Source organism: Podarcis melisellensis (genome assembly GCF_964234715.1).
Source record: "Podarcis melisellensis genome assembly, chromosome: 10".
Taxonomy (NCBI): domain Eukaryota; kingdom Metazoa; phylum Chordata; class Lepidosauria; order Squamata; family Lacertidae; genus Podarcis; species Podarcis melisellensis.
The window spans coordinates 71460750-71484071 of record NC_138542.1 but is presented as its reverse complement, the minus strand read 5'-3'; the positions used below and the strand labels follow the sequence as shown (position 1 = coordinate 71484071).

Here is a 23322-nt window from a genome sequence, read left to right as displayed (position 1 = left end):
TCCAAACTACAAGAAAGAAGATTCCACCTAAACATTAGGAAGAACTTCCTGACAGTAAGAGCTGTTCGACAGTGGAATTTGCTGCCAAGGAGTGTGGTGGAGTCTCCTTCTTTGGAGGTCTTTAAGCAGAGGCTTGACAACCATCTGTCAGGAGTGCTCTGATGGTGTTTCCTGCTTGGCAGGGGGTTGGACTCGATGGCCCTTGGGGTCTCTTCCAATTCTATGATTCTATTCTATGACAGGGTATAGAAGGTTCAACTGGAGGTGGGGAGAAGAGGGAGATTTGAAAAGGGATTTGAAAAATTCCTATTCACAATCCCCCCCCTCTGGGGCTATAATCTTTCCTGAAAAAATAATAATTGCCCTACAAATAATAATTTGAGTTGTTTTGCAGAGGGTTGGATGGGTTTATCCTCGGGGTCTATGATTCCAACTCTACCAATCTCTGATTCTGTGTGTGTTGTGATCTGACAACAGCTGGAGCTCAGCACATTGGCTAACGCTAAGGCGTTCTAACAGGCTGTAGGTGCAGAGGCAGCCGACAGGAGTTCTCATGAGAATTTGTGCCCCCAGGCCAAATGCAGGAAGAGTCACGCCTTGACATTGCCGTTGCGAAGGGAAGCAAAGAACATGGGAAGGACTCAATTTAAAGACTATCTACAGAAACATTGTAAAATTATGGAATGTTAGAAGGATGTTGGAATGAAGTTATGTGGTTTTAGCAGAAATGTTATAAAGGTTTAGGGAAAAGCAGACTGTTAATTGGTGAAAGGAGGGAAAGTAAAGTTACATTATATTAGGGGAAATTACAGGACAAAAATCGGAAAAGATGGAAAGGATTTGCTGAAATAGTTAACCAACTTAGAATACAAAAAAGGGAGGTGTGAGGAGGTCAAGAAAACAAGCAAATGAAAGATAAGTTATGGGAAGATTCGCTGTGTTTTTTTAATGGATTTTCTTTTTCATTTTCTTTTTTTTTCTTTTTCTTTCTTTTTTCCCCCTTATTGTGATGTGCTGTTTTGTTTTTATTTGATATGGTGTTTTTACTTTTTCTTTTTGTAACCTTTAAAACCTTAATAAATATTATATATGTGTGTGTATATATATATATATATATATATATATAGAACATGGGAAGGACTCAGTGCTGACAACACTGCACTAGATGGACAAGTAACCCAACTAATTACAAGGCACCTTTTGCCTCCTTGAGGTGCTGTTTGTTATGTACTGAAGTTCTCACCCTGGGCCAGCAGGGGGATACCGCAGATAGTTTTCACTCAGGTCCACATATGCAAATAAGGGATTGAAAGTGACGTTCAGTGATTGGATAGTTACAGAAAGTTGTTACAGTTGCATTGTAGTGGAGCCCTATATATGCAGGTTGGCTGAACCCTTTAGTTCAGTTCAGTTCTGGCCTGTGAATAAATAAGAGCTGTTTGAAGAATCGCTGTGTTGTCTGATATGTTCACCCACAACTTAACACTGTTAGCCCAACTTTGCAGGGGTATTGCTAAGTACAGTGGTACCTCAGGTTAAGTACTTAATTCGTTCTGGAGGTCCGTACTTAACCTGAAACTGTTCTTAACCTGAAGCACCACTTTAGCTAATGGGGCCTCCTGCTGCTGCCGCGCCGCCAGAGCCCTATTTCTGTTCTCACCCTGAAGCAAAGTTCTTAACCTGAAGCAGTATTTCTGGGTTAGTGGAGTCTGTAACCTGAAGCATATGTAACCTGTGTAACCTGAGGTACCACTGTACTGAAAGCCGAGGTCCAGTAGTTGTAAGTTTCACACAGTGTGGACACACTAATTTATTTATTTGCACAAATACGTATGCACTGCCCACTCACATAAGATAGGAAGGCAGACCGCAAAAATGCAAAAAAAGTTAGAGACTGCAGAAGCAATACAGAATAATAAGGACACAAAAAGAGGCCATCTATTAAAACATTTTGTTCTCCGGATGCCTGCAGAACTCGCAAGCAACCCTCTTTTAAAGCTGTCCAAGTTGGTGGCCATCCCTGTCTCCAGTGGGAGGGAGTTCCATAGTTTCAACACTGCACCTGTGTGAGGGACTTTCTTTTCTCTGCCCTGAGAATCTCCCAACATCCCACTTCCTTGGAGGTCCACGTTCTTGCTTCGGCAGAACGTATAGTAAAATTCGACGGATGTCCATGAAAAGCTGCTCTCTCTTGCTGCCTCCATGCAATGCACCATGTTGCAGACTTTTCTTTTGTCTAAGCCCGTGATGGCCAAACTTGGCCCTCCAGCTGTTTTGGGACTACAACTCCCATCATCCCTAGCTAACAGGACCAGGGATGATGGGAATTGTAGTCCCGAAACAGCTGGAGGGCCACGTTTGGCCATCACTGGTCTAAGCAAAAAGCTCCCCAGTGCTGTGCCCTTTCCTCATAGCCAAGTCGCTCCAGCCCCTCGATCGCTCCTTTTTCCCTTGCCTGACCCTGTGATAGGAATTTTGAGGTCTTCTTGTTGTTTAGTTGTTTAGTCTTGTCCGACTCTTCGTGACCCCCTGGACCAGAGCACACCAGGCACTCCTGTCTTCCACTGCCTCCCGCAGTTTGGTCAAACTCATGCTGGTAGCTTCGAGAACACTGTCCCACTATCTCGTCCTCTGTTGTCCCCTTCTCCATCTTTCCCAACATCAGGGTCTTTTCCAGGGAGTCTTCTCTTCTCATGAGGTGGCCAAAGTCTTGGAGCCTCAGCTTCAGGATCTGCCCTTCCAGTGAGCACTCAGGGCTGATTTCTTTAAGAATGGAGAGGTTTGATCTTCTTGCAGTCCATGGGACTCTAAAGAGTCTCCTCCAGCACCAGAATTCAAAAGCATCAATTCTTCGGCGATCAGCCTTCTTTATGGTCCAGCTCTCACTTCCATACATCTCTACTGGGAAAACCATAGCTTGAACTATACGGACCTTTGTTGGCAAGGTGATGTCTCTGCTTTTTTATTTTATTTTAGTTCTTAGATATATGTTAAATGTTCATAAGTGTACCAACCAAGCACGTACATAGATCAGCACAGGAAGACCGACCTGAAACCATTTTTTATTCCCAAACTGACCAAATGCAAGGTCAAAGGAAAATGGAAAAGACCGAAGCTGGCAGACTATGCAGAACTGGACAGACTAACTGGGAAAATCAGATGTCTTCGAGACCAAAAGTTCATCGAGGACTGGGGGAAATTTGTTGAATATCTGAAAAGAATCTGTGATGTGTGAACAACACTAGTGGGGTTTCAAGAAGCTCTGTAAAAGCTGAGATATATTGTTAAAAAGAAATAGAAGTGGGAGAGAAGTTTAATGGTAATATAAACAGAAGAAATTGAGAGATAAATATGGATTGTCAGAGAAGCCAAAGGAAGTCCAAACAGAACTAAAACTGTGGAAATTTTGATAAGATTGTATATTTGTGTTGAAAAATTAATAAAAATTATTTTAAAAAAACACAAAGGAAAATGGGAAAGCCTCCCCACTCTTTTCCTTCACAAATCCCGTCTTAAGGGCACATTTAAGATATGAATAAGGTGTGAGCCTCAGGAACTAAGTATTTATCATTACAAAAGACTGGCCAGGCTCCCCAGGCAATCCAATCAAGTGACCATTAAACAGGTAACCTGTCAGACGAGATAAAAACGCACTCAGATTTCTGCTGTAGACCGCCTTTTCTGTGATGTAGGTATGATGTATCTGGGGGGTGGGTCTTAGGTTACACCCCTTCTGTGATGTATGTATGATGTATGGAGGGGTGGTCTTGAGCTCCAGGGCAGGGAATTTAAAATGTCTATAAAAGGCCTTGCGCGCCATTGTTCTGGGTTCCTCCTCCCTCGTGCATGTGGTGAGCGAGGACCCTCTTGCAACAGATCAGTAAAGATCAAGCTTGCTAGCTACTTTGCTTCTCAATATTCTCTGGTTGGCCGCTGTTATGTTCTCCTAACAATAGGGAACCTACGTAAGGACTCTATAGGGGCTCTTGGATACCCCATAAGGGGGAAAGGGGCAGATTTTTGTTTACCAGAACCCTTTCCCTTGGCACATTGTGGCCGTGCAAAGGGAGGCCTCGGTTTCTCCCAGGCCACTGGGCTTGCCCACATGCCACAAGCCTCTCTCCACCTGCGCATGTTTTTCTCCACTGATGTCTGAACTTTCCTTCCCGCGCCCTCGCTTGGCAGAGCTGTGAGAGAGAGATGTGGGTGTGAAGGAACGGACGCATTGCTAGACAAATATCTGTGAAGCAGAAGCCATGGGGCGGGTTTTCCGCTAAAGATGCTGCTCCTCTGCTGCCACGGAACTGCGCCATAAGCCCTTGTGAATCATCTGTGGGATGTTGAGTGCCTGCGGTTCTGCTTCTAGGAACGCTGGCAAAAAAATAATCCACAGATTTCCCCTCACTTTCCAGAATCTCTGGTGCGATTGGATTCTTATGGAGGCTGTGGATTGTGGTGGTGGAGTCTGTCTGAATAATAAGAATAAGAATAAGAATATTTATTTATACCCCGCCCTCCCTGGCCAGAGCCGGGCTCAGGGTGGCTAACACCAATAAAATCACAGTAAAAACATAATAGGAGTTAAAAGGGGGGGTGGGAACCAATTTAAAATACAGTGGTACCTTGGGTTAAGTACTTAATTCGTTCTGGAGGTCCATTCTTAACCTGAAACTGTTCTTAACCTGAAGCACCACTTTAGCTAATGGGGCCTCCCGCTGCCGCTGCGCCGCCGGAGCATAATTTCTGTTCTCATCCTGAAGCAAAGTTCTGAACCCGAGGTAATATTTCTGAGTTAGCGGAGTCTGTAACCTGAAGCGTATGTAACCTGAAGCGTATGTAACCCGAGGTACCACTGTACAGGTTAAAATGCAATTTAAAATGCAGCCTCATTTTAAAGTAGCTGATAAATAAGGCCATAAGGGGAGGGAAACATAAGGGTCAGACTGAGTCCAAACCAAAGGCCAGGTGGAACAGCTCTGTCTTGCAGGCCCTGCGGAAAGATGTCAAGTCCCGCAGGGCCCTAGTCTCTTGGGACAGAGCGTTCCTCCGCGGGGCATACCAGGAGAGGCGGTCCCATAGGTATGAGGGTCCTAGGCCATATAGGGCTTTAAAGGTCAAAACCAGCACCTTAAACCTGACCCTGTACTCCACCGGGAGCCAGTTCAGTGGATGACGCCAAGGATGGGATATGAGAGAGAGAGAGACAGAGACAGACAGACATACATACATTGATAGAGATATAGAGGTATTTGTTGTTTAGTCGTCTTAATCGTGTTTGACTCTCCATGTCCCCATGAACCTGAGCATGCCTTGGAAACTCTCAGTTTCTTCTCAAAGCTTCTCCTTTTTTATGTCCACGGAGTTTTCTTGGCAGAATACTGGAGTGGATTGCCAGTTCCTTCTCCAGGAGCTGGACTCGCAGGTGTCAGCAACCTTTTTCAGCCATGGGTCGGTCCACCATCCCTCAGCCCATGTGGGGGGGGGCAGACTATGTTTTGGAAAAAAAAACCCCGAACGAATTCCTATGCCCCACAAATAACCCAGAGATGCATTTTAAATAAAAGGGCACATGTAAAAAGACGCTGATTCCCGGACCGTCCGCAGGCTGGACTGAGAAGGTGATTGGGCCAAAGTCCCACAAAGTGGCCAAAGTCTTGGAGCCTCAGCTTCAGGATCTGTCCTTCCAGTGAGCCCTCAGGGCTGATTTCCTGCAGAATGGAGAGGTTTGATCGTCTTAAAATGGAGTTGTAGTCCCAAAACATCTCGAGGGCCGAGTTTGCCATTACAATATGTTCCATTATTAGTGGTCAACGTATAAGCTCTTGATTCGTGGTCTAAGTTCCAGGCTTTCTCAACCTTTGGGTTCCCCAGTTGTTGTTGAACTACAACTCCCATCTCCCCTAGCTAGCAAGGCCAGAGCTCAGGCATGATGGGAGTTGTAGTCCAACAACATCTGGGGACCCCCCAGGTGGAAATCCGCGACTCTAAAGCAGTGTTTCCCAACCTTGGGCTTCCAGCTGTTTTTGGACTACAACTCCCATCATCCCTTGCTAGCAAGACCAATGGTCAGGGATGATGGGAATTGTAGTCCAACAGCATCTGGAGACCCAAGGTTGGGAAACACTGCAATTAGGAAGCAAAAGCGGGGGCGGGAGAGAAAGAGCCGTTAAGAACTCCACCCCCCAGCGTCCCCTGCGCGCCCCCTTCCCCTTCCCGTGCTTGGCCCGCGGTGCCTGCCGGGAGCGGTAGTCCTCCTCCCCGCAGCCTCCCCCCTCCCAGCCGGCCGCCGCGGACTGCAAGTCCCGTGAGCCCGCGCGCGTCGAGGCGGCCGCGAGTGGGCGGGGCTTCGCCTGAGGGAGCGAGGGCGCGCGTGTCCGCCCGGCCGCCAGTGTGTGAGGCGAGAGCCGGCGTCGTCGTCTTCTTCCTCCTCCTCGTCCTCCTCCTCCTCGGGCCCCGCTGAGGCGGCGATGATGTCGGTGCGCGTGGCGGCGCCTCCGGCCGTGGAGCTGAAGGAGCTGGGCGGCGGGCCGCTGGACAAGGCCGGCGGCGGCGGCGGAGGGGGGTCCGGGGCCTGCGCTCAGGCCGCCTCCGCGCCGCCCAACCCGGCGCCTCAGCCGCCCGCCGAGTCCGGCCCGCCAGGCTCCGGAGCGGGAGGCGCGCCGGCCCCCGCCAAGGCGCCTCAGGCGTCGGCCATGAAGCGCAGCGAGCCCGCGCCGGCTGCCTCTCGGGCCCAGCAGCAGCAGCAGCAGCCTCGGCTGGCCGGCGACGGGGGCGACAGCAGCGGCGGCGCGGGGAGCGGGCAGCTGGGCGAGGCCCTGGTCAGCCCCGACGGGACCGTCACGGAGGCGCCGCGCACCGTCAAGAAGGTAACCTCGCTCTGAGCACCCCTTGCAGCGGGTTGGGCTGGATGAGCCCGGGGGGACCCTTTCCACCCCGCCCTCTCCTGCCCCCGGGTGCGCGCGTGTGAACGCAGTCCGGTGGCAGAGGACTGGATAGAGCGTGGTGCTGATAACGCCGAGGTTGCAGGTTCGGTCCCCGCAGGTGGGGTTGTCAGATGGCCTCTTTTTCCCCCGGGCACGCCCTCTTTTTAATGGGTAGAGTCGCCATGGAGACCCGTAGTTAAAAGTAGAAGTTGGCAAATGTGTCCTCTATATATATATATATATATATCTCTGGTGACAGAGCGTTCTGCCACGTCGGGGCCAGTGCTGAGAAGGCACTGAACTGTAGAGTCGGAAGGGAACGAAAGGATCATCCAGCCGAAATCCCTGCAATGCTGGAAAATATATATCTACGAAAATATATATATCTACGAAAATCTACGAAAGCATATATATATATATATATATATATATATATATATATATATATGCTGGAATATGAATATATCTATAAATATATAGATATATCTATCTCTCTATATATATATGCTGGAATATGAATATATCTATAAGTATATATTATATATCTATATCTATCTATCTATATAGATATATAGATATAAATATAATGCTGGAATATTGCAGGGGGTTCGGCTGGATGATCCTTCCTATCCCTTCTAACTCTAAAGTTCAGTGCCTTTTCAGTACTGGCCCCGACTTGGTGGAACGCTCTGTCCCAAGAGACTAGGGCCCTTCGGGACTTGAGATCTTTCCGCAGGGCCTGCAAGACAGAGCTGTTCCGCCTGGCCTTTGGTTTGGACTCAGTCTGACCCTTATGTTTCCCTCCCCTTATGGTCTTGATTTATCAGCTACTTTAAAATGAGGCTGCATTTTAAACTGTATTTTAAATTGGTTCCCCCCTTTCCCCCCTATTATGTTTTTACTGTGATTTTATTGGTGTTAGCCGCCCTGAGTCTGGCTCTGGCCAGGGAGGGCAGGGTATAAATAAAATTTATTATTATTATTATTATTCGATGATTCTAAGAGCCTGGCTGCGGGATCAAGTTCCAATGGGCCTCGCTTTAAGTCCAGACACTCCTCACTGTGGCAAGACAGATTTCCTGCATTAGAAGGGGTGGGCTAGACTAGATGGCCCTTGGGCATCCCCTACGCACCCTGCAGCTGATTCTATGACGAAAATCCCTCTTTTGCGTGTGGGTGGGCACAGCCCTGTCCTGTTAGGCTCTGGTGCTCACAAGTTCCAATTCTTCCTTTTTCTTCACCCTTCCTTCAGCAGGGTTTTTGTTCTCCTGGCTTGAGGGGTGTAGGAGGGAAGGCCAGCCCCCTGGGTCCCTGCAAGCGCAATAATAATAAATAAAACTAATTCAAAATTATTATTATTTATGTGCCACCCATCTGACTCTGTTGCCCCATCTGCTCTGGGTGGCTTGCAACAAATGAAGTGCAGGCTGCTCTGCCAGCCGGCCCTCTCTCCATCAGTGCCAAAGCACCTGCAGAAGCCCCAGGCTCAGTCCCCAGTGGCAAGGAAACACTGTTCTGTCCTAAAACCTTCCAGAGCTGCTGCCGGTCAGTGTAGGCCGTACTGAGGTAGACAGAGCAATGTATCTGCCTCAATATAAGGCTCCTTCCTGTGTTTCTGCTTTGGAAGGGCTGTGGCTCACAGGCCGAGCATCTTCTTTGCATCCAGAAGGGCCTTGGTTCTGTCCCCCATGGCATCTCCAGGTCACGCTGGGAAGGAAACCTCGGGGGACAGCTAGATGGATCAATGTCTTTAAGCTTCCCATGTTCCTGTTTGCGAAGGTTTGTGGCTAGATGGCAGAGCTCCTGCTTTGCGTCCAGAAAGTCTAGGCAGAGGACCTTCTTGGCGTTGGTGCCCTCCCTGTGGAACGCCCTCCCATCAGATGTCAGGGAGATAAAGAATCACACAACTTTCAAAAAAACATCTGAAGCCCTGTTCAGGGGACATTTTATTATTTTTTGTATTTTGCTGGAAGCCACCCAGACAGGCTGGGCAAACCCAGCTAGATGGGCAGGGTATAAACAATAAAATCATCATCATCATTATTATTATTATTAAGTTTCCCAGGTTCAGCTTTGAATGTCGGTGTCAACAATACAGAGTTGGTGGGCTTGATATAAGATAGCCTGTGACTGCTGGACTCCATGTTAGCTGGGGTGTGTTAATAATTAAATAATTATTTATACCCCGCCCATCTGGCTAGGTTTCCCCAGCCATTCTGGGCAGCTCCCAAAAGAATATTAAAAACATGATAAATACATCAAACTTTAAAAACCTCCCTAAACAGAGAGTCCTGAATGGAGGGCACCAGGTCAGGAAAGGCTGTGCTAGTTCTTCCACTCATAGTTCCTTTACATTAAATACATTCTTTGTAGTTTCTTCACCCCCTGGCCTCCTAACCCAGAAATTCCTGAGGAATTAGCCTAAGTGCAGGAGAAAGGCGTTCTGTGAAGAGTCCCCATTCCTCCCTTTAATAATTGGAGCAATGTAAAGAATGGGACCCCCTGATCCACGTTCTCACCCTCCCAACTCATGAAGCTCTTAACCACAATTGACAGAACGGTTCTAGAGAATATAATCACCATTCCCTTTTCTTGGGAACTGAGTGATGTTAGAAAGACTCTCTCTCTCTCTCTATCTGTGTGTGTGTGTTTGTGTGTGTATTACAGCTATACAAATGCACATGTATGTTGGTACCTTTTCCTTAGGTACCAGCTAAGGTCCCGCTTCTCTAGGAGGAGTAAGACTGTTGCTGTCCTCAAAAGTCCATAAGAAAGGGTTATTTCTCCTCCCTTCCCATTTACATTCTTTGGATTTTTTGATCCAATCTTGCTTCTCTCAACAGGAACCTCCTTGCCAGATACTCTCAGAGCATTTGAGGGCTACTTTATTTACCCTCCTTTTTCAGGACCTGCCTGTTTCTGAAATATCTGGTGGTTCTTGTACAGAGATGGTTTCCTTGTCTATTTGCTGATAGGGAGTAACAGACTTTATTTGAGTATGGTCGCACAGCCTCTCCCCTCCTGCCTCTTTTTTCCCTAGTGGGAGATGGTGTTAGATCTCTATTTGCTGGGATCATTAACAGTTTTTCTCTCCTTACATTTCCTTAGATGTGTTTTAGTCTACAATTTCAGTTACTCTCTACAGCAGACAATAATAATAATAATAATATAGGAAGCGGTATGAGTTCATCAGAGTAAATTCCCAGCAGCAGCAGCAGCAGCAATATAATACCTTTATTCGAACCAACAGAAAGTAATGTAAAAAAACAACAAAGCTAGCTAGCTTTTGAGTTTCACAGAATTCTTCCAGTTCATCATTTACTGACTTTTAGTCCAAATAAAAGGTATTACGCAACTGCTGCTGTTGGGATTTCAGTTTTGCATGCTTCAGGTCAAAAGGTGCAAGAAGTACAGATCCTTGAGATGGGGAAAAATGAATTGAATCCTTGCCATTACTGTAGCAGCGAAGTGAATATCCAAGGAGGATATTGTACCTGTACTTCTCTCCAGTTCCTAGTTCTTTAATGTGGTGAAACTGTGCCCTTTCATCCTGAACTTCCTGCAACGAGACATAACAGATTCTGTTAATTTAGTGATCAGTGTGCAGGTAGAGATTTGTGCCTTTGTAGTAGGAGGTGAGATGCACTGAACCAGGAGTGAATGCAGTGCATGCTTTCTTATCCACAGTTTCATTGTGGGGCTTGTTGTAGTGATTGGAAGTGGGTGCACAGTTCTCAAATCCAGGCCCTACTCTCCAAGGCACTATGAAGGTGACAGTAGCATAAATGCACTTTTACCAGCTTCATCTTGAACAATCAAAGGGCTTGTGTAACTGCCAGTCTAACACATCATTTGCAGGTAAAGCTATCTTAAGCACCAAAATGCTGTTTATTAGAAAGCAAGTCTGTTAAGATCTAAGCCAGTTTTTTGGGCCCCTTCCTAAAGATAGGAAGAATCCAGCTGGCCTTTGGAAGGAAAAATTGAGACACGCTGTTTCTACAGAAGGTAATGTGAACATGAAGAACTGCTTTGCTGAGATTCCTAGGGGGATAGGTCTGGCCACTGTATGTGAGAGAGAATGCTGGGCTATAGATGGGCATATGGATCTTGGCATATGAAATCCGTGTTCCTGCTAAACAGTTCTTAGTATTAAATGCTTCAGGTTTGGTAACTCATACTTTCTGCTGTTTGTTGGCAAATGTGTTTTGATATCTATTTTTAAAGGAATACTAATGACACAGTATATAAAACGGTAAAAGAAGTATTTTTTTCTTAAAGCACCGGAGATATATTTTGATTAGCTAAATGAAAATCATTCTGTTAAAAATCTGGTAATTCCATTCAAACAGTGTTGGATAACATTTCTTCTTGCTTGAAATGTTGCTCCCTTTATCTGGGAAATGATCTATAATGAACTAAAAAAGGTGTTCAGGTACACCTTTCCTAAGAAACCAGAGGCCCTCCTCCTGGGCATTGTGGACCAAAGGGTGATAAAGAAGGATAAGACATTTTTTATGTATGCCTCGACAGCAGCAAGAATACTTATAGCAAAATACTGGAAGACACAAGATCTACCCACGCTGGAAGAATGGCAGACACAGTTGATGGATTACATGGAACTGGCCGAAATGACTGGCAGAATCCGGGATTTGGGTGAAGAGACAACGGAGGAAGATTGGAAAAAATTTAAGGACTATTTGCAAAAATATTATAAGTTGTATGAATGTTAAAAATCTGCATGTCTTGGAATTCAGCTCCCGCAATTAGATTGAGAAAATAGAAAGTAGATATTGGTTAAAAGATATTTTAAAATTAAAAGTAAAATATAAAAGATACAATCAAGATATGAAACAAGGCAATAATTTGCTGATAGGTTTTATTGTAAAGAACGCAGGGGGAGGGAGATGTGGGGAAGTCCAGTTAATAACTTAAAAATGTATTTTGAAAGTTGGAGTATTATTTGTTCTTTTTTTCTTGTCTTAAACTGAAAATGCAATAAAATGTTTAAAAAATGAAAAAAAGAAAAAAAGAAAAAAAGAAATGTTGCTCCCTTTAATTGCAATGTTCTGAGGTAAGTGATGATCCTTCTGCAGCCAAAACGACACCACCCACCCACAAGCTGGAGGTGTTGGCAACCTTTGGGAACTCCATGCTTTGCAGAAGTACATACAATTTTGAGAAGAAACCCTAAGTGGTTTGTGTGTGTGTACACACATATGCATATATGTAAGGTAAAAGGTAAACGTCCCCTAGATGGTTAAGTCCAGTCAAAGGCAACTATGGGGTGTGACACTCATCTCGCTTCAGGCCGAGAGAGCCGGCATTTGCCCATAGACAGTTTTCTGGGTCATGCAGCCAGCATGACTAAACGGCTTCTGGCGCAGAGAAACTGCGTTTACCTTCCCGCTGCCGTGGTACCTATTTATCTCCTTGCACTGGTGTGCTTTCAAACTCCTAAGTTGGCAGAAGCTAGGTTCACATATCTATATCTATATCTATATTTATATCACCTATATCTATATCTGGGAGCACAGGGAGGATTGAATATTTCCACGGAATAGTGACAATGTGTGGGGAAGAATGGAATGGAGTTATCTAGTGGAAGACATGCCTGGCTGGAACCCTGAGCAGGGAGCAGTCCATAGTGCAACATTTTGTTGTATATCTCACTTATTAGCAATCTAGACATACCTAATCTAAATATAGTCTAAATATAGATGAATAAAATATATTTCTTGCATATATAACAAGCAAATCTGATATCTGGTTTAGTATTGGTTTTGAGTCAAGCTGTTCAGTGGCGAAAGTACCGTACCTTTGTATCTCATCGCCTGCCTAAGATGTCAGCTACAGTTAACTTGTTGATGCACCTCCCAGTGATGACGTGTCTGCAAATGAGCAAATTCTGGTAGCCCAGGTACCTACAGATTAGATCAGAGCTTTCCAAACTTTTCAAGTTGGTGAGACACTTTTTGGACATGCATCATTTCGCGACATGGTAATTCAATTTTCGATCATTTCATGACGCAGTAGTTCAGTTTTACTAGCAAACTGGAGGTTAAACGAACCATTTCCAGCCTCAGGAGAAGTGTGGGGAGCATACATGCAACACACCTACACACTGCAGCTGACACATTAACGTGTCATGACACACAGTTTGAAAAGCTTTGGATTAGATGTTGCTCACTTGCCACTAACTACCCCACTCTAGCCTGCTGCTTCCATCACCACTTGCCTCCTTCCTTCCCAGGCTGTGTTCCCTATGCCTTCACCGTCATAAAGTAATAGACTAGCAGGAGAAAAATAATGAGGGTAATGAACTAACACATGTGGCTTTCACTCTGTATCGAAAATTTGATGAGTGACGGATGTTGCAAGCAGGCAAAGCTTTCGCAAAATGACATTAGCAGGGGAACAGTAAAAGTGGTGAAATTTTGTGATGTCTTGGTTGCAGTGTAGGAAGTGGAACAAAGTTTATTGTGGACAGAGATGGAAAGATCACATAGCAGGAAGGATAAAAGGTCCATTTGATGTGAAAAGGTAACAGAGGGAAGATCATAAGCCTGGAGGCTTCCTTTTGTCCGGAAGACACCCAATGAAATGAAAGGGTGTCATTGGTTGTGCCAAAAGATATGAGGAAGAATGAATCATTGCTGATGCTGCACGAAGTTGCTATAAGTCATGGGTGACTAACCGGTGGCTCACAGATGTTGTGGGGCTCCAACTCCCATCAGCCCCAACCAGCAAGGTCAGGGATTCGTTTATTTATAGGATTTTGTACCTACCCTTCCCTGTAATGTCCCAGGGTGGGTTGTGTCAATATAATAAACAATTATAAAAGAGATGAAACCATTGAAAAATAAAGCCATTCTAAATGGAGCAGAACAGTATAAATTCAATGGAAGAGATGTGTTCAATGAAATGGTGGGTCCCACCAAAAAAAAAAAAAAAAAAAACACCTTCGTTATGAGAACTATAGTCTGTCAACATCTGGGGGACCACATGTTAGCCATCCCTTCTATAAGTGGTAGAGAGAGAGGTATGAATTTGGGGAGAGGTAAAGAGGCAGGCAAAGCATAGACATCACCTCACCAACAAAGGTCCGTATAGTTAAAGCCATGGTTTTCCCAGTAGTGATGTATGGAAGTGAGAGCTGGACCATAAAGAAGGCTGATCGCCGAAGAATTGATGCTTTTGGATTATGGTGCTGGAGGAGACTCTTGAGAGTCCCATGGACTGCAAGAAGATCAAACCTCTCCATTCCAAAGGAAATCAGCCCTGAGTGCTCACCGGAAGGACAGATCCTGAAGCTGAGGCTCCCAAGATTTTGGCCACCTCATGAGAAGAGAAGACTCCCTGGAAAAGACCCTGATGTTGGGAAAGGTTGAGGGCACAAGAAAAAGGGGACGACAGAGGACGAGATGGTTGGACAGTGTTCTTGAAGCTATCAGCATGAGTTTGACTAAACTGTGGGAGGCAGTGGAAGACAGGAGTTCCTGGTGTGCTCTGGTTCAGGGGGTCACAAAGAGTCGGACACGACAAAACGACTAAACAACAACAAAGAGGCAGGCGGGCATGCTGACAATAGAGGGTGGCAGTGGGCTGTCCTAGCTAGATAGTCCTTGATGAATTGGATCTGAAAGTGCTTAGTGGAACAACTGATGCTTGAACATTTAGAAGACAGAACTGTTTGTGATGTCTTCACTTCTCCATATGTGCAATGAAACCTGAAATGAGCATTGCCTTCCCCCCACTGTTCAGATGAGACATTCCTGGATTGAGTGGGACCTCCCAGTCCTAAATCAAGCTTAAAAATGTCCTCATAGTTGCCCATATGTATGTTCTTTTTGGCTCTCATTGGTTTCATTTTGTAACGTTTTCCTGCCTGGTAGCCAAGAGACAACTTTACTTGCCACAGGTGGCAGAGCAATTGCCTCTTCACAAGCCTGTACAGTAGCCATGCCAATCTTGTATACCAAGTGGCCAGGAAGACAACTTACAGTGGTACCTCAGGTTACAAACACCCCAGGTTACAGACACTTCAGGTTATAGACTCCGCTAACCCAGAAGTAGTACCTCGGGTTAAGAACTTTACCTCAGGATGAGAACAGAAATTGTGCGCTGGCAGCAGCGGGAGGCCCCATCAGCTAAAGTGGTACCTGAGGTTAAGAACGGTTTCAGGTTAAGAACGGACCTCTGGAATGAATTAAGTTCGTAACCAGAGGTACCACTGTATTTTGAAAGATTATGGGGAAGATAATGTCATTATATAGCTTTGGTTCCAAGCAAGCTTGGGCATTCCATCTGTAAAATGGATTGTTAAGAGAGATGGGGGAGTCATTAGATATTAACCCACCCCAAAATACTGTGCAGTCAAATGATGGATGATTCTGCTTTTGGCAAAGTCGTGCTGCCAGTTCCTGTTCTGCATTTCATTTTACTGTCCTTTTGAGATAAAGGTTGTGAATCTATTATTAATAGCTTTGTTCCTAAGTTTAGGAACCACCTTCTGCCTCTTTCCATTAAGATTCTACCGGGAGCTTATAAGAAGAGCTTGCTGGATCAGGCCAGTGGCCAGCATCCTGCTCTCACAGTGGCCAACCACATGCCAGCAACCAGGATCAGAGCACAAGAGCAATTTCCCTTCCTGTGGTTTCCAGAAACTGGTATTGAGACACATTGCTGTTTTCACCTGTGGAGGCAAAGTACAGCCTTCTCCTTCATGAATTTGACTAATCCAGGGGTTGGCAAGGTTTACCTCACTTGAGCCGGTTCACTCCAGTGGAGATCCCTCTGAGGCCGGATTGCGTGTGTGTGTGAGAGAGTGCGTGCCCGCGATTTCCGTAGTCTGTGTCTGCACAGATGCAATTTTCAGCGTCTGCATAGATGCAATTTTCGGCGCCACAGAAGCAAGTCCCCGCGTCACGCTGCGCCATTTTAGAGCAGCGTGCAGGGACTCGCCGAGCAGGCGGCTCATGGGCCGGTTAAACGACCCCCGTGGGCCGCTTGTTGCCCCACGCTTGTTGCCCCATGCTTAGGTTGCCGACCCCTGGTCTAATCTACTTTTAAATCCATCCAACTTGGTGGCTGTCACTGCCACATGTGGGACGTCCATATCTTGACTTAGAATCACAAGATTGTAGCATTGGAAGGGAACATGAGGGTAATCTAGCCCAACCGCCTGCAATGCAGGAATCTTTTTGTCCAACACGGGTCTTGAACCCATGACACTGAGATTATGAGTCTCTTTCAGTTGGGGAAGCACAGGGATACTTAATGCTTGAACGCCAGAGATTGAGCTGACAGTGCTGCTGCTTCCATTTTCATGCACACTCACAGTAAAACACTTCCTTCTATGGAATTGTGATAGTCTGTTTTCTAGCCTAGGCTAGCAGAGGTAGAAACCTGCTGCCAGGATGGAGGAGCAGTGATTTACTCACTTTCTCACTTACCTAAGTGACACAGGAGTTGCATTTTTATTTAATAGGGTTGAAATTGTGCTCTTGGCTTTCCAGTAGAAAGTTCAACCAAAATAATAGAACTGTTTGTTTGTGTTGCCTTGGAGGGAATGCTGAACGTACTTACAGCAAGTACAGTGGTACCTTGGTTTACGAACTTAATCCGTTCCAGAAGTCCGTTCTTAAACCAAAGCGTTCTTAAACCAAGATGTGCTTTCCCATAGCAACGGGGGACTCAGTTTACAAATGGAACACACTCAACAGGAAGCGAAACATGTTCTTATTCCAAGGCAAAGTTCACAAACTAAAACACCTACTTCCGGGTTTGCAGCATTCTTAAACTAAGTCATAAACTAAGCTGTTCTTAAACCAAGGTGCCATCGTACCCTGTAAACCAGAGGTGGTGAATCCCTGGTCTGATCTGAACTGCATCCCCCCAGCAGTTAATTTTGGTACCCTAACACCCTACAGCTGGCACATCTTTTTTAATAAAAAAGGAGATGTTGCATTGGATTGGGCAGAGTAGTTTAGACTTCTCTGCAGCGCTGCAATGAGTCTGTGTGCCTCTGTGGCTGTCCTTTGTGTGTGTGTGCAAGCATGTCAGGTGTTGACACCAACTGTTGACATACAGTCCCTGATGAGTTTGCTGAAAGTGAATTTAGCCAATGAGCCAAAAATGATTTGCCAGTCTGACTCCCAAACCTTACAATTTCCCTCATATTGCAGCTTAAAGCTGAGGCTAAAAGATCGTGGTTGGGTTGTGGTTGTAGAGTCAATGCATGGCTGAACTGAGATTTGAGCTGGGGACGTGCACTTAGCTACTGTGCTACAGCAGCTGGTTGGCTGCTGTGCAAACTTACTGTGCCTAATATAGCTCGAAGGTAGATTGCTGGGGCATTAAAAAAAGGGAAAAAAACCTTTCAAGTAGGTTATACACCCACAGCTTTTCCTGATGTGATAGCAATCTGCTAACTGTTGTAGAAATCACCCCATGTTGGCTATTTCTGTGATTGACTCTTTTTTAATGTCTGCCTGTTCTGATTCGTTGGCCATGTGAACAGATGATCCAAGTGTCTTGCAAATCCACCTTTGGCAAATGTTTAGCAATGCTGCCCTAAGCAGCCAGAGTCGCGTATGCATTGCATGAGATTTCATATGGCAGTCTAAAATGTGCCTATACAGGGTCGGACCAAAAAAACCTCACATGATTACAGTTGCCCCAAGAATTGCCACGAGGCACAATTAAAATAAGTTTAAACAATGTCCAGGAGCTTATATAGTCCCTTTGGGGAGCACCTTCTTCTAGCAAGATAACTTACTAGTCACAGCTTAGTTAGATAAGCTATTACTTGATCTCCTTGTAACAGATAGTGTGATCTGGTTGGAACAGATAGTGTGGGAACATCCTTGAGGAAATAAGAAATGTAGGACTAACCAAAGCAGGTATCTGATTCGATTAAGACTTAATACGCCATTTGAAACGGACAATTTGTACGCTGCAGAAAACGTTTATTTCCTAGGATGTTAAGTATGCAGATACACATAGCTCATCATGTGGCGGATCAGAAATGATGCTGGTGGGTAATCCATGTGGTATGCAGATATCTTGGGAACTGCACTGTGAGGTCTTTCCCTAGCAGGTGCTAATCTCTGCTGACTGCAGTATAAATTTGGTCTCATTGCCATGCACTGCATAACTTGAAAGTGTTTTCTTACCTTGCCAGGACTTACACTGGCAAATCCTGCCCCCCCCCCAACAAATTATAGTTTCTGTGGCTCTGAACAGTTGTTGTTTTTTTAAAAAAACGTAAACCATGCTCAGGAAATCAGAAGCAGCTTTTCACTTTTGTGCAAATTGATTGTGATATGAACAGTCTATTACCCACTCCACCTGTGCTTAGAGGAGTCTGCCATCCATTTTTATTTAGCCATGTTCTACAAGAGCAGCTCATGGCTGTCACACGAGGCTCCCGTGAGATCTCAAATATCCCTGCAAGATCTCGTGAGAGCTTCCAGAGACTGGTAAGCAAGGGTGTTACTATTTATTTGGGGATTTTTTGGCAACCCATGCAAAGCTATGATTGTGTAAGCAACATCGGCGCAAGTTGTGGTCCTATTGTATTGCAGTGAATGAGCTGCAATTCTGCATGATGTTGTATCCACTGTTGAGCTTCACACGTCCCTTTGTTTGCCTTAAGATAACTGTGTTCAAGAGAAGGATATAGGTTTTAGCTTTGGTACTCGGAAGCTACAGGAGATTCAGTCTGTACTCTAAGCCATAGGAGCCCTTCAAGAACTGGACTAGGAAGGTGAGAGGAATGAATCACTTGCATAAGCTGCTCATTTGGACAAATGGGTCACATTGTGAAACTTGGGTATCTTTGGTAGCTGATTGAGCTTCCAGAAGGCCATTGTGGAATACTAGAGTACAGATTTTGGTATAAAGAAGAACTAAAGACTGAGAAATAAATGGATAACTTTGAGATGAATCCTGAAGAGGGTAGAGGGAATCTTAAGGGGATGGGGAATGAGGTTCTAATACTGTATTTTATAAGCAGTGTGTTTTTCTGCTGGAGTGCAAGCACACAAAAGGAAGGTGTAGGACCTTTGCTTTTCTTCTGTAGAGTTCTTATAGCTGTATTTGGCAAATACCGTAGATTATTAAAGCTTCAAACCATGAGAACTTTTTTTAGGTCTCCAAGTGCTTTTAAAAAAACAGCAACACCACACCAAAGAGTAATGTGCTTTGATAGTTGGTGACTCTGGCTAATGATAAATGGGTTGAACTAGTAGCAATCAGGGGATGAAGAAAACTCCATAGTATATTGTGCATTGATGGTTCATCTTGTATTCTTGTTTTATGCTGTCCAATTGCCTGACATTTGCAATGTGTTTGGCTACCTAATTATGAATTTTTGCCGATCAGATATTCATTCTGCCAGTCAAATGGTATAGCCCAAACTATTTTGTCCACTAATCACCAGCTTTTGCTTCTGGAAAGTTCTGGGCATGTGCTGTTCAGTCACCTGCAGCTTCACTCAGATGCTCAGTGGAGTTTAATTCCAAATCGAGTGTGTGCAGGACTGTGGCTTAACCTCCAGATAAGTGATTTTGCTTAACAACCATGCAGAAATGTTCCTTTTGTCTCTAAGCAGCTACGCTTTTGCAGTGCAAATGGTGTGTGGGCTGCATGACCCACAAGCTTTGGATTATGCTGCTAGGTTGCATAAACCCTCTGTTTCTTTGTAAGCCAGTATGTCTCATTTGTGATGGTGTGCACGGGACTCCTGGTTCAACCAAGAAAAAATACAAATGTGAATAACTGTTGTGCAAATGAACTTGTCTTAAATCATTCCCTTTTCCCCAGCAGTGGTGGGGTGTGTGTGTGTGTGCTCTTAACTGGTGGTTAATATTTCTACTGGTGAAGTGTTCCACAGCTTCTGAAAGCATGCTGGGGAAAGACCGTAGCTCTGGGGTAGAGCATTTGCCTCGCATGCATGAGGTGCCAAGTTCAATCCTCGACATCACCAGGTAGGGCTGGTAGAGGCTCCTGTCTGAAACCCTAGATAAAGGTAAAGGGACCCCTGACCATTAGCTCCAGTCGTGGCCAACTCTGGGGTTGCGGAGCTCATCTCACTGGCCGAGGGAGCCGGCGTACAGCTTCCGGGTCATGTGGCCAGCATGACTAAGCCGCTTCTGGCGAGCCAGAGCAGTGCACAGAAATGCTGTTTACCTTCCCGCCGGAGCGGTACCTATTTATCTACTTGCACTTGATGTGCTTTCAAACTGCTAGGTGGGCAGGAGCTGGGACCGAGCAACAGGAGTGCACCATGTTGCGGGGATTCGAACCGCCGACCTTCTGATCGGCAAGTCCTAGGCTCTGTAGTTTAACCCACAGTGCCACCCGTGTCCCTCGAAACCCTAGATAGCTGCTGCCAATCAAGGTAGACAATACTGAGCATGAGAGACCAGTGACGTGGTATAAGGCAGCTCACTATGTTTCTATAACAATTGTGTACATTCAACAAAAGCATGACTCAAATCCTCACTTAGGCATGAAGCTCACCGTCTTTTAGGATGGTTTTACTGCTGAAATGCTGCTTTTAAGTTTCTTGGGGGAAGGAATGTGGGATATGGATGTAACAAACTAGAGCATCCTAATTGCTGAACACCCCCCTAAACTTATACACCGGACTATCCTATTGTCTTACTGGAATCTAGCCCTAATGGCTTTTTGTTTTCTCAGTGCAGTCAGAGCACAGTGCTGATGAGTCATACTGAAGAGGACTGATGGTCCTTTGTGTGTGTGCGTTTTATTTGTCTTGTCAATGTTGACTTCCTCAAAGGTCTACATGCCCCTTTCTCTGCCTATTCCACCCATAATAATAGACCTGTTGTGAATTATTGATCAATGTCAGCAAGGTTATCAAGGCAGCTTCTATTGTCCAGTAGTCTCAGGTTAAGAAAGCAGCCATTTGATAGAGCCAAATGCAGATTCCTTGATTTGCAACTCCTCGCAAATAGAGTTGTGGCAGTAATTAGTACTGAGCCAAAAACTCAGCCTCTCTCACCTCATTGCTTGACAGAAAGGAAAGTGGCATTTCTGGCCGTCATCTAATAAACAATGTGCAGCTGTTTTGTTCGCAGTGAGACATGCCCTTGGAAGAAAGTGACAATTTCCAAACACATTCATTAGGAAGCCACTGCTACATGTTTAGAGATGGACGTCTCATCAAATTTTGCATGTTGACAAGCTGACACCCTGGCTCCTTGTGAGACAGTTAGTTCTTGGGTTACCTTTGAAAAGGCACAGAAGATATTCTCTGTAAGTTGGTACTGGGATTCTCCTTTGGTGATTTTGCTAAACTTCTTGATGACTATTCTTGTTTTTATTATCATTATTTAGTAGCTTTATTCACAAAAGTGACTTGCAATAGTTTTTAATGTTGATACTGTATTGTAATAAACACTGGTCTATAATTTCTTGCCTCCAACACAATACTTTGCTTTTAAAAAATTGGACTTTCCCTTTCCCCCTGTCTTTTCTGTCTTGATTCTACCTGAGCAGACTTGGAGGATGGTGTTTGGAAATGTTGCTCTGAGCCTTTTGAGCTGATAGGTGGAATTTCACAGGAGACCACATCTATTGCTAGCAATCAGTAGCATTTTGAAGCTTCTGTAAGAGATAATCTTGAGATTTGGGGTAGGATGACATCAGTATATATCATAGAATTGCAGAGTTGGAATAGACCCTAAGGGCAGTGGCGTAGCGTGGGGGGTGCAAGGGGGGCCGGCCGCACCGGGCACAACTTCTGGGGGGGGGCGCGCTCGCTGCCTCCGGAGTCGCCCAGAGCCCCATGGCAGCGGCTCTCAGCGCTCGCTGCGGAAGGCGCGCCAGGCAGCCCCTCCTCACCGACGGGCAGCGTTCACCTGCGGGGCTCGGCCAGCGCGCAGGGCTGGCCGCATGGAGTTGCGGGGGAGCCGCCGCCGCCTGCCATGCCGCCCTGGCTGCTTCAGCCGCGTCCGACAGCCGGCTCGAGGCTCCTTCCGGCTGGGTCTCCCGATGGGGTGCTGCGGGCGGAGGCTTCGGCACCAAGCGCCACGCCACCCACCCGCCCCGACGGGGCCCGCCCACCCGCGCCGGAGGCTGGCCAACCCACTGGCCCCAGAGGCGCCCCCTCCCCGCGCCAGAAAGAAGCCGCGTCGGGGCTAGCCGGGCCGGGGAGGGAGACTGAGAAGGCTGCGCCGCGACGCCCAAAGACGTGCGTCTTGGTGCAAAGGGGCCCGCGGCACCCAGACGCGGAAGGGACCCTCTCCCCCTGACCCGCCACTGAACTGCAATTCCCAGCTCCCTTGGCAAATCCCAGTGCCCAATCCCCAAGATGCTTTATTTGAGGCAGGGGTCCTTTAATTGCAAAAACAACACCACGGAGGGCAGTAGTCACTACGAAGTTTGCCCCAGAGTAGAGCCGTCAGTATTAATGACCATGGTTAGGGGTTAGGGGCGCAAATTACTTGCCTTGCCCCGGGTTAGGGGGCGCAAATTACTTGCCTTGCCCCGGGTGCTGACTACCCACGCTACGCCGCTGCCTAAGGGTCATCTAATCCAACCCCCTGTGGTGCTAATTTATGATATTTAGCTTTATATTTCTTCAGTGGTTAAAGCTTGGGATTGAACTTGTTGCTGAAGATTAACAGAAATAATATTAAATACAAACAAAAAGGAAATGTAAGGTTTAAAATTGAAACCTCCAGCAGCCTGGGCTACCAGTATTCCTGTGGTGCAGAAAGATTTATAGTAGTATAATATGTCCCATCAGACTCTGGTGTGTCATTGCCTTAAAGGGGGGAAATGTCTTGTTCCACATTGCTGTAGACTATTTAGAACTTTTTGTTTGCACATGGTATCTGGGCTAATGTCCTTTTCACAATAGGGTCCCTGGCATACTTCTGAAAAAACCACTAGGTTGAGACCCATGAATATTTTCATTGTCAACCTTTGTTGGTAGACGTCTGTGTTATACAGAACATCTCCTGAGCCCTTATGTTTTTGTATTTTTCATACGTTTGAGAAAAAGACCTGTAACTTAAGAACTTCAGTTCTCCTCCCAACAGCAAATGACCATATAAAAATGTTCAACAAACCTTTCAGGTTTAATGAATCCAGAGCACTTGGGTCACTCTCTTGAAACCTGTTCAACCAGTTTGTTCGCCTATCAAAATCAAAATCCGGAGTTGGAATTCCAAGCTAGTAACAATCTCTTCTGACAATAGTGTTTTATGTTCCCTTTTAAGCATCGTTTTTGTGGCTGCCAGATCTTAATTGTCTTCTTTGATAGTTTCATTGCTGCACACACAACTGCTAGACAGAAAGCCTGGGTGTTAAGTTGCGCTCACCATTGATCTGTGTGTGCAGCCATAATTACTGTCAGGGCCATGAA

The 23322-nt window shown here is 45.7% G+C and overlaps 1 protein-coding gene across 1 annotated transcript in view; it reads left to right on the top strand.

The window, feature by feature from the left end:
- Positions 1 to 6356: 6356 nt before the first annotated feature.
- Positions 6357 to 23322, top strand: part of AHCYL2 (adenosylhomocysteinase like 2) — a 93427-nt gene continuing 76461 nt past the window's right edge. Inside the window, exon 1 of the mRNA XM_081927056.1 lies at positions 6357 to 6866. Coding sequence (XP_081783182.1) covers positions 6468 to 6866 — 399 coding nt within the window. The 5' untranslated portion in view covers positions 6357 to 6467. The remainder of the gene's footprint in view (positions 6867 to 23322) is intronic.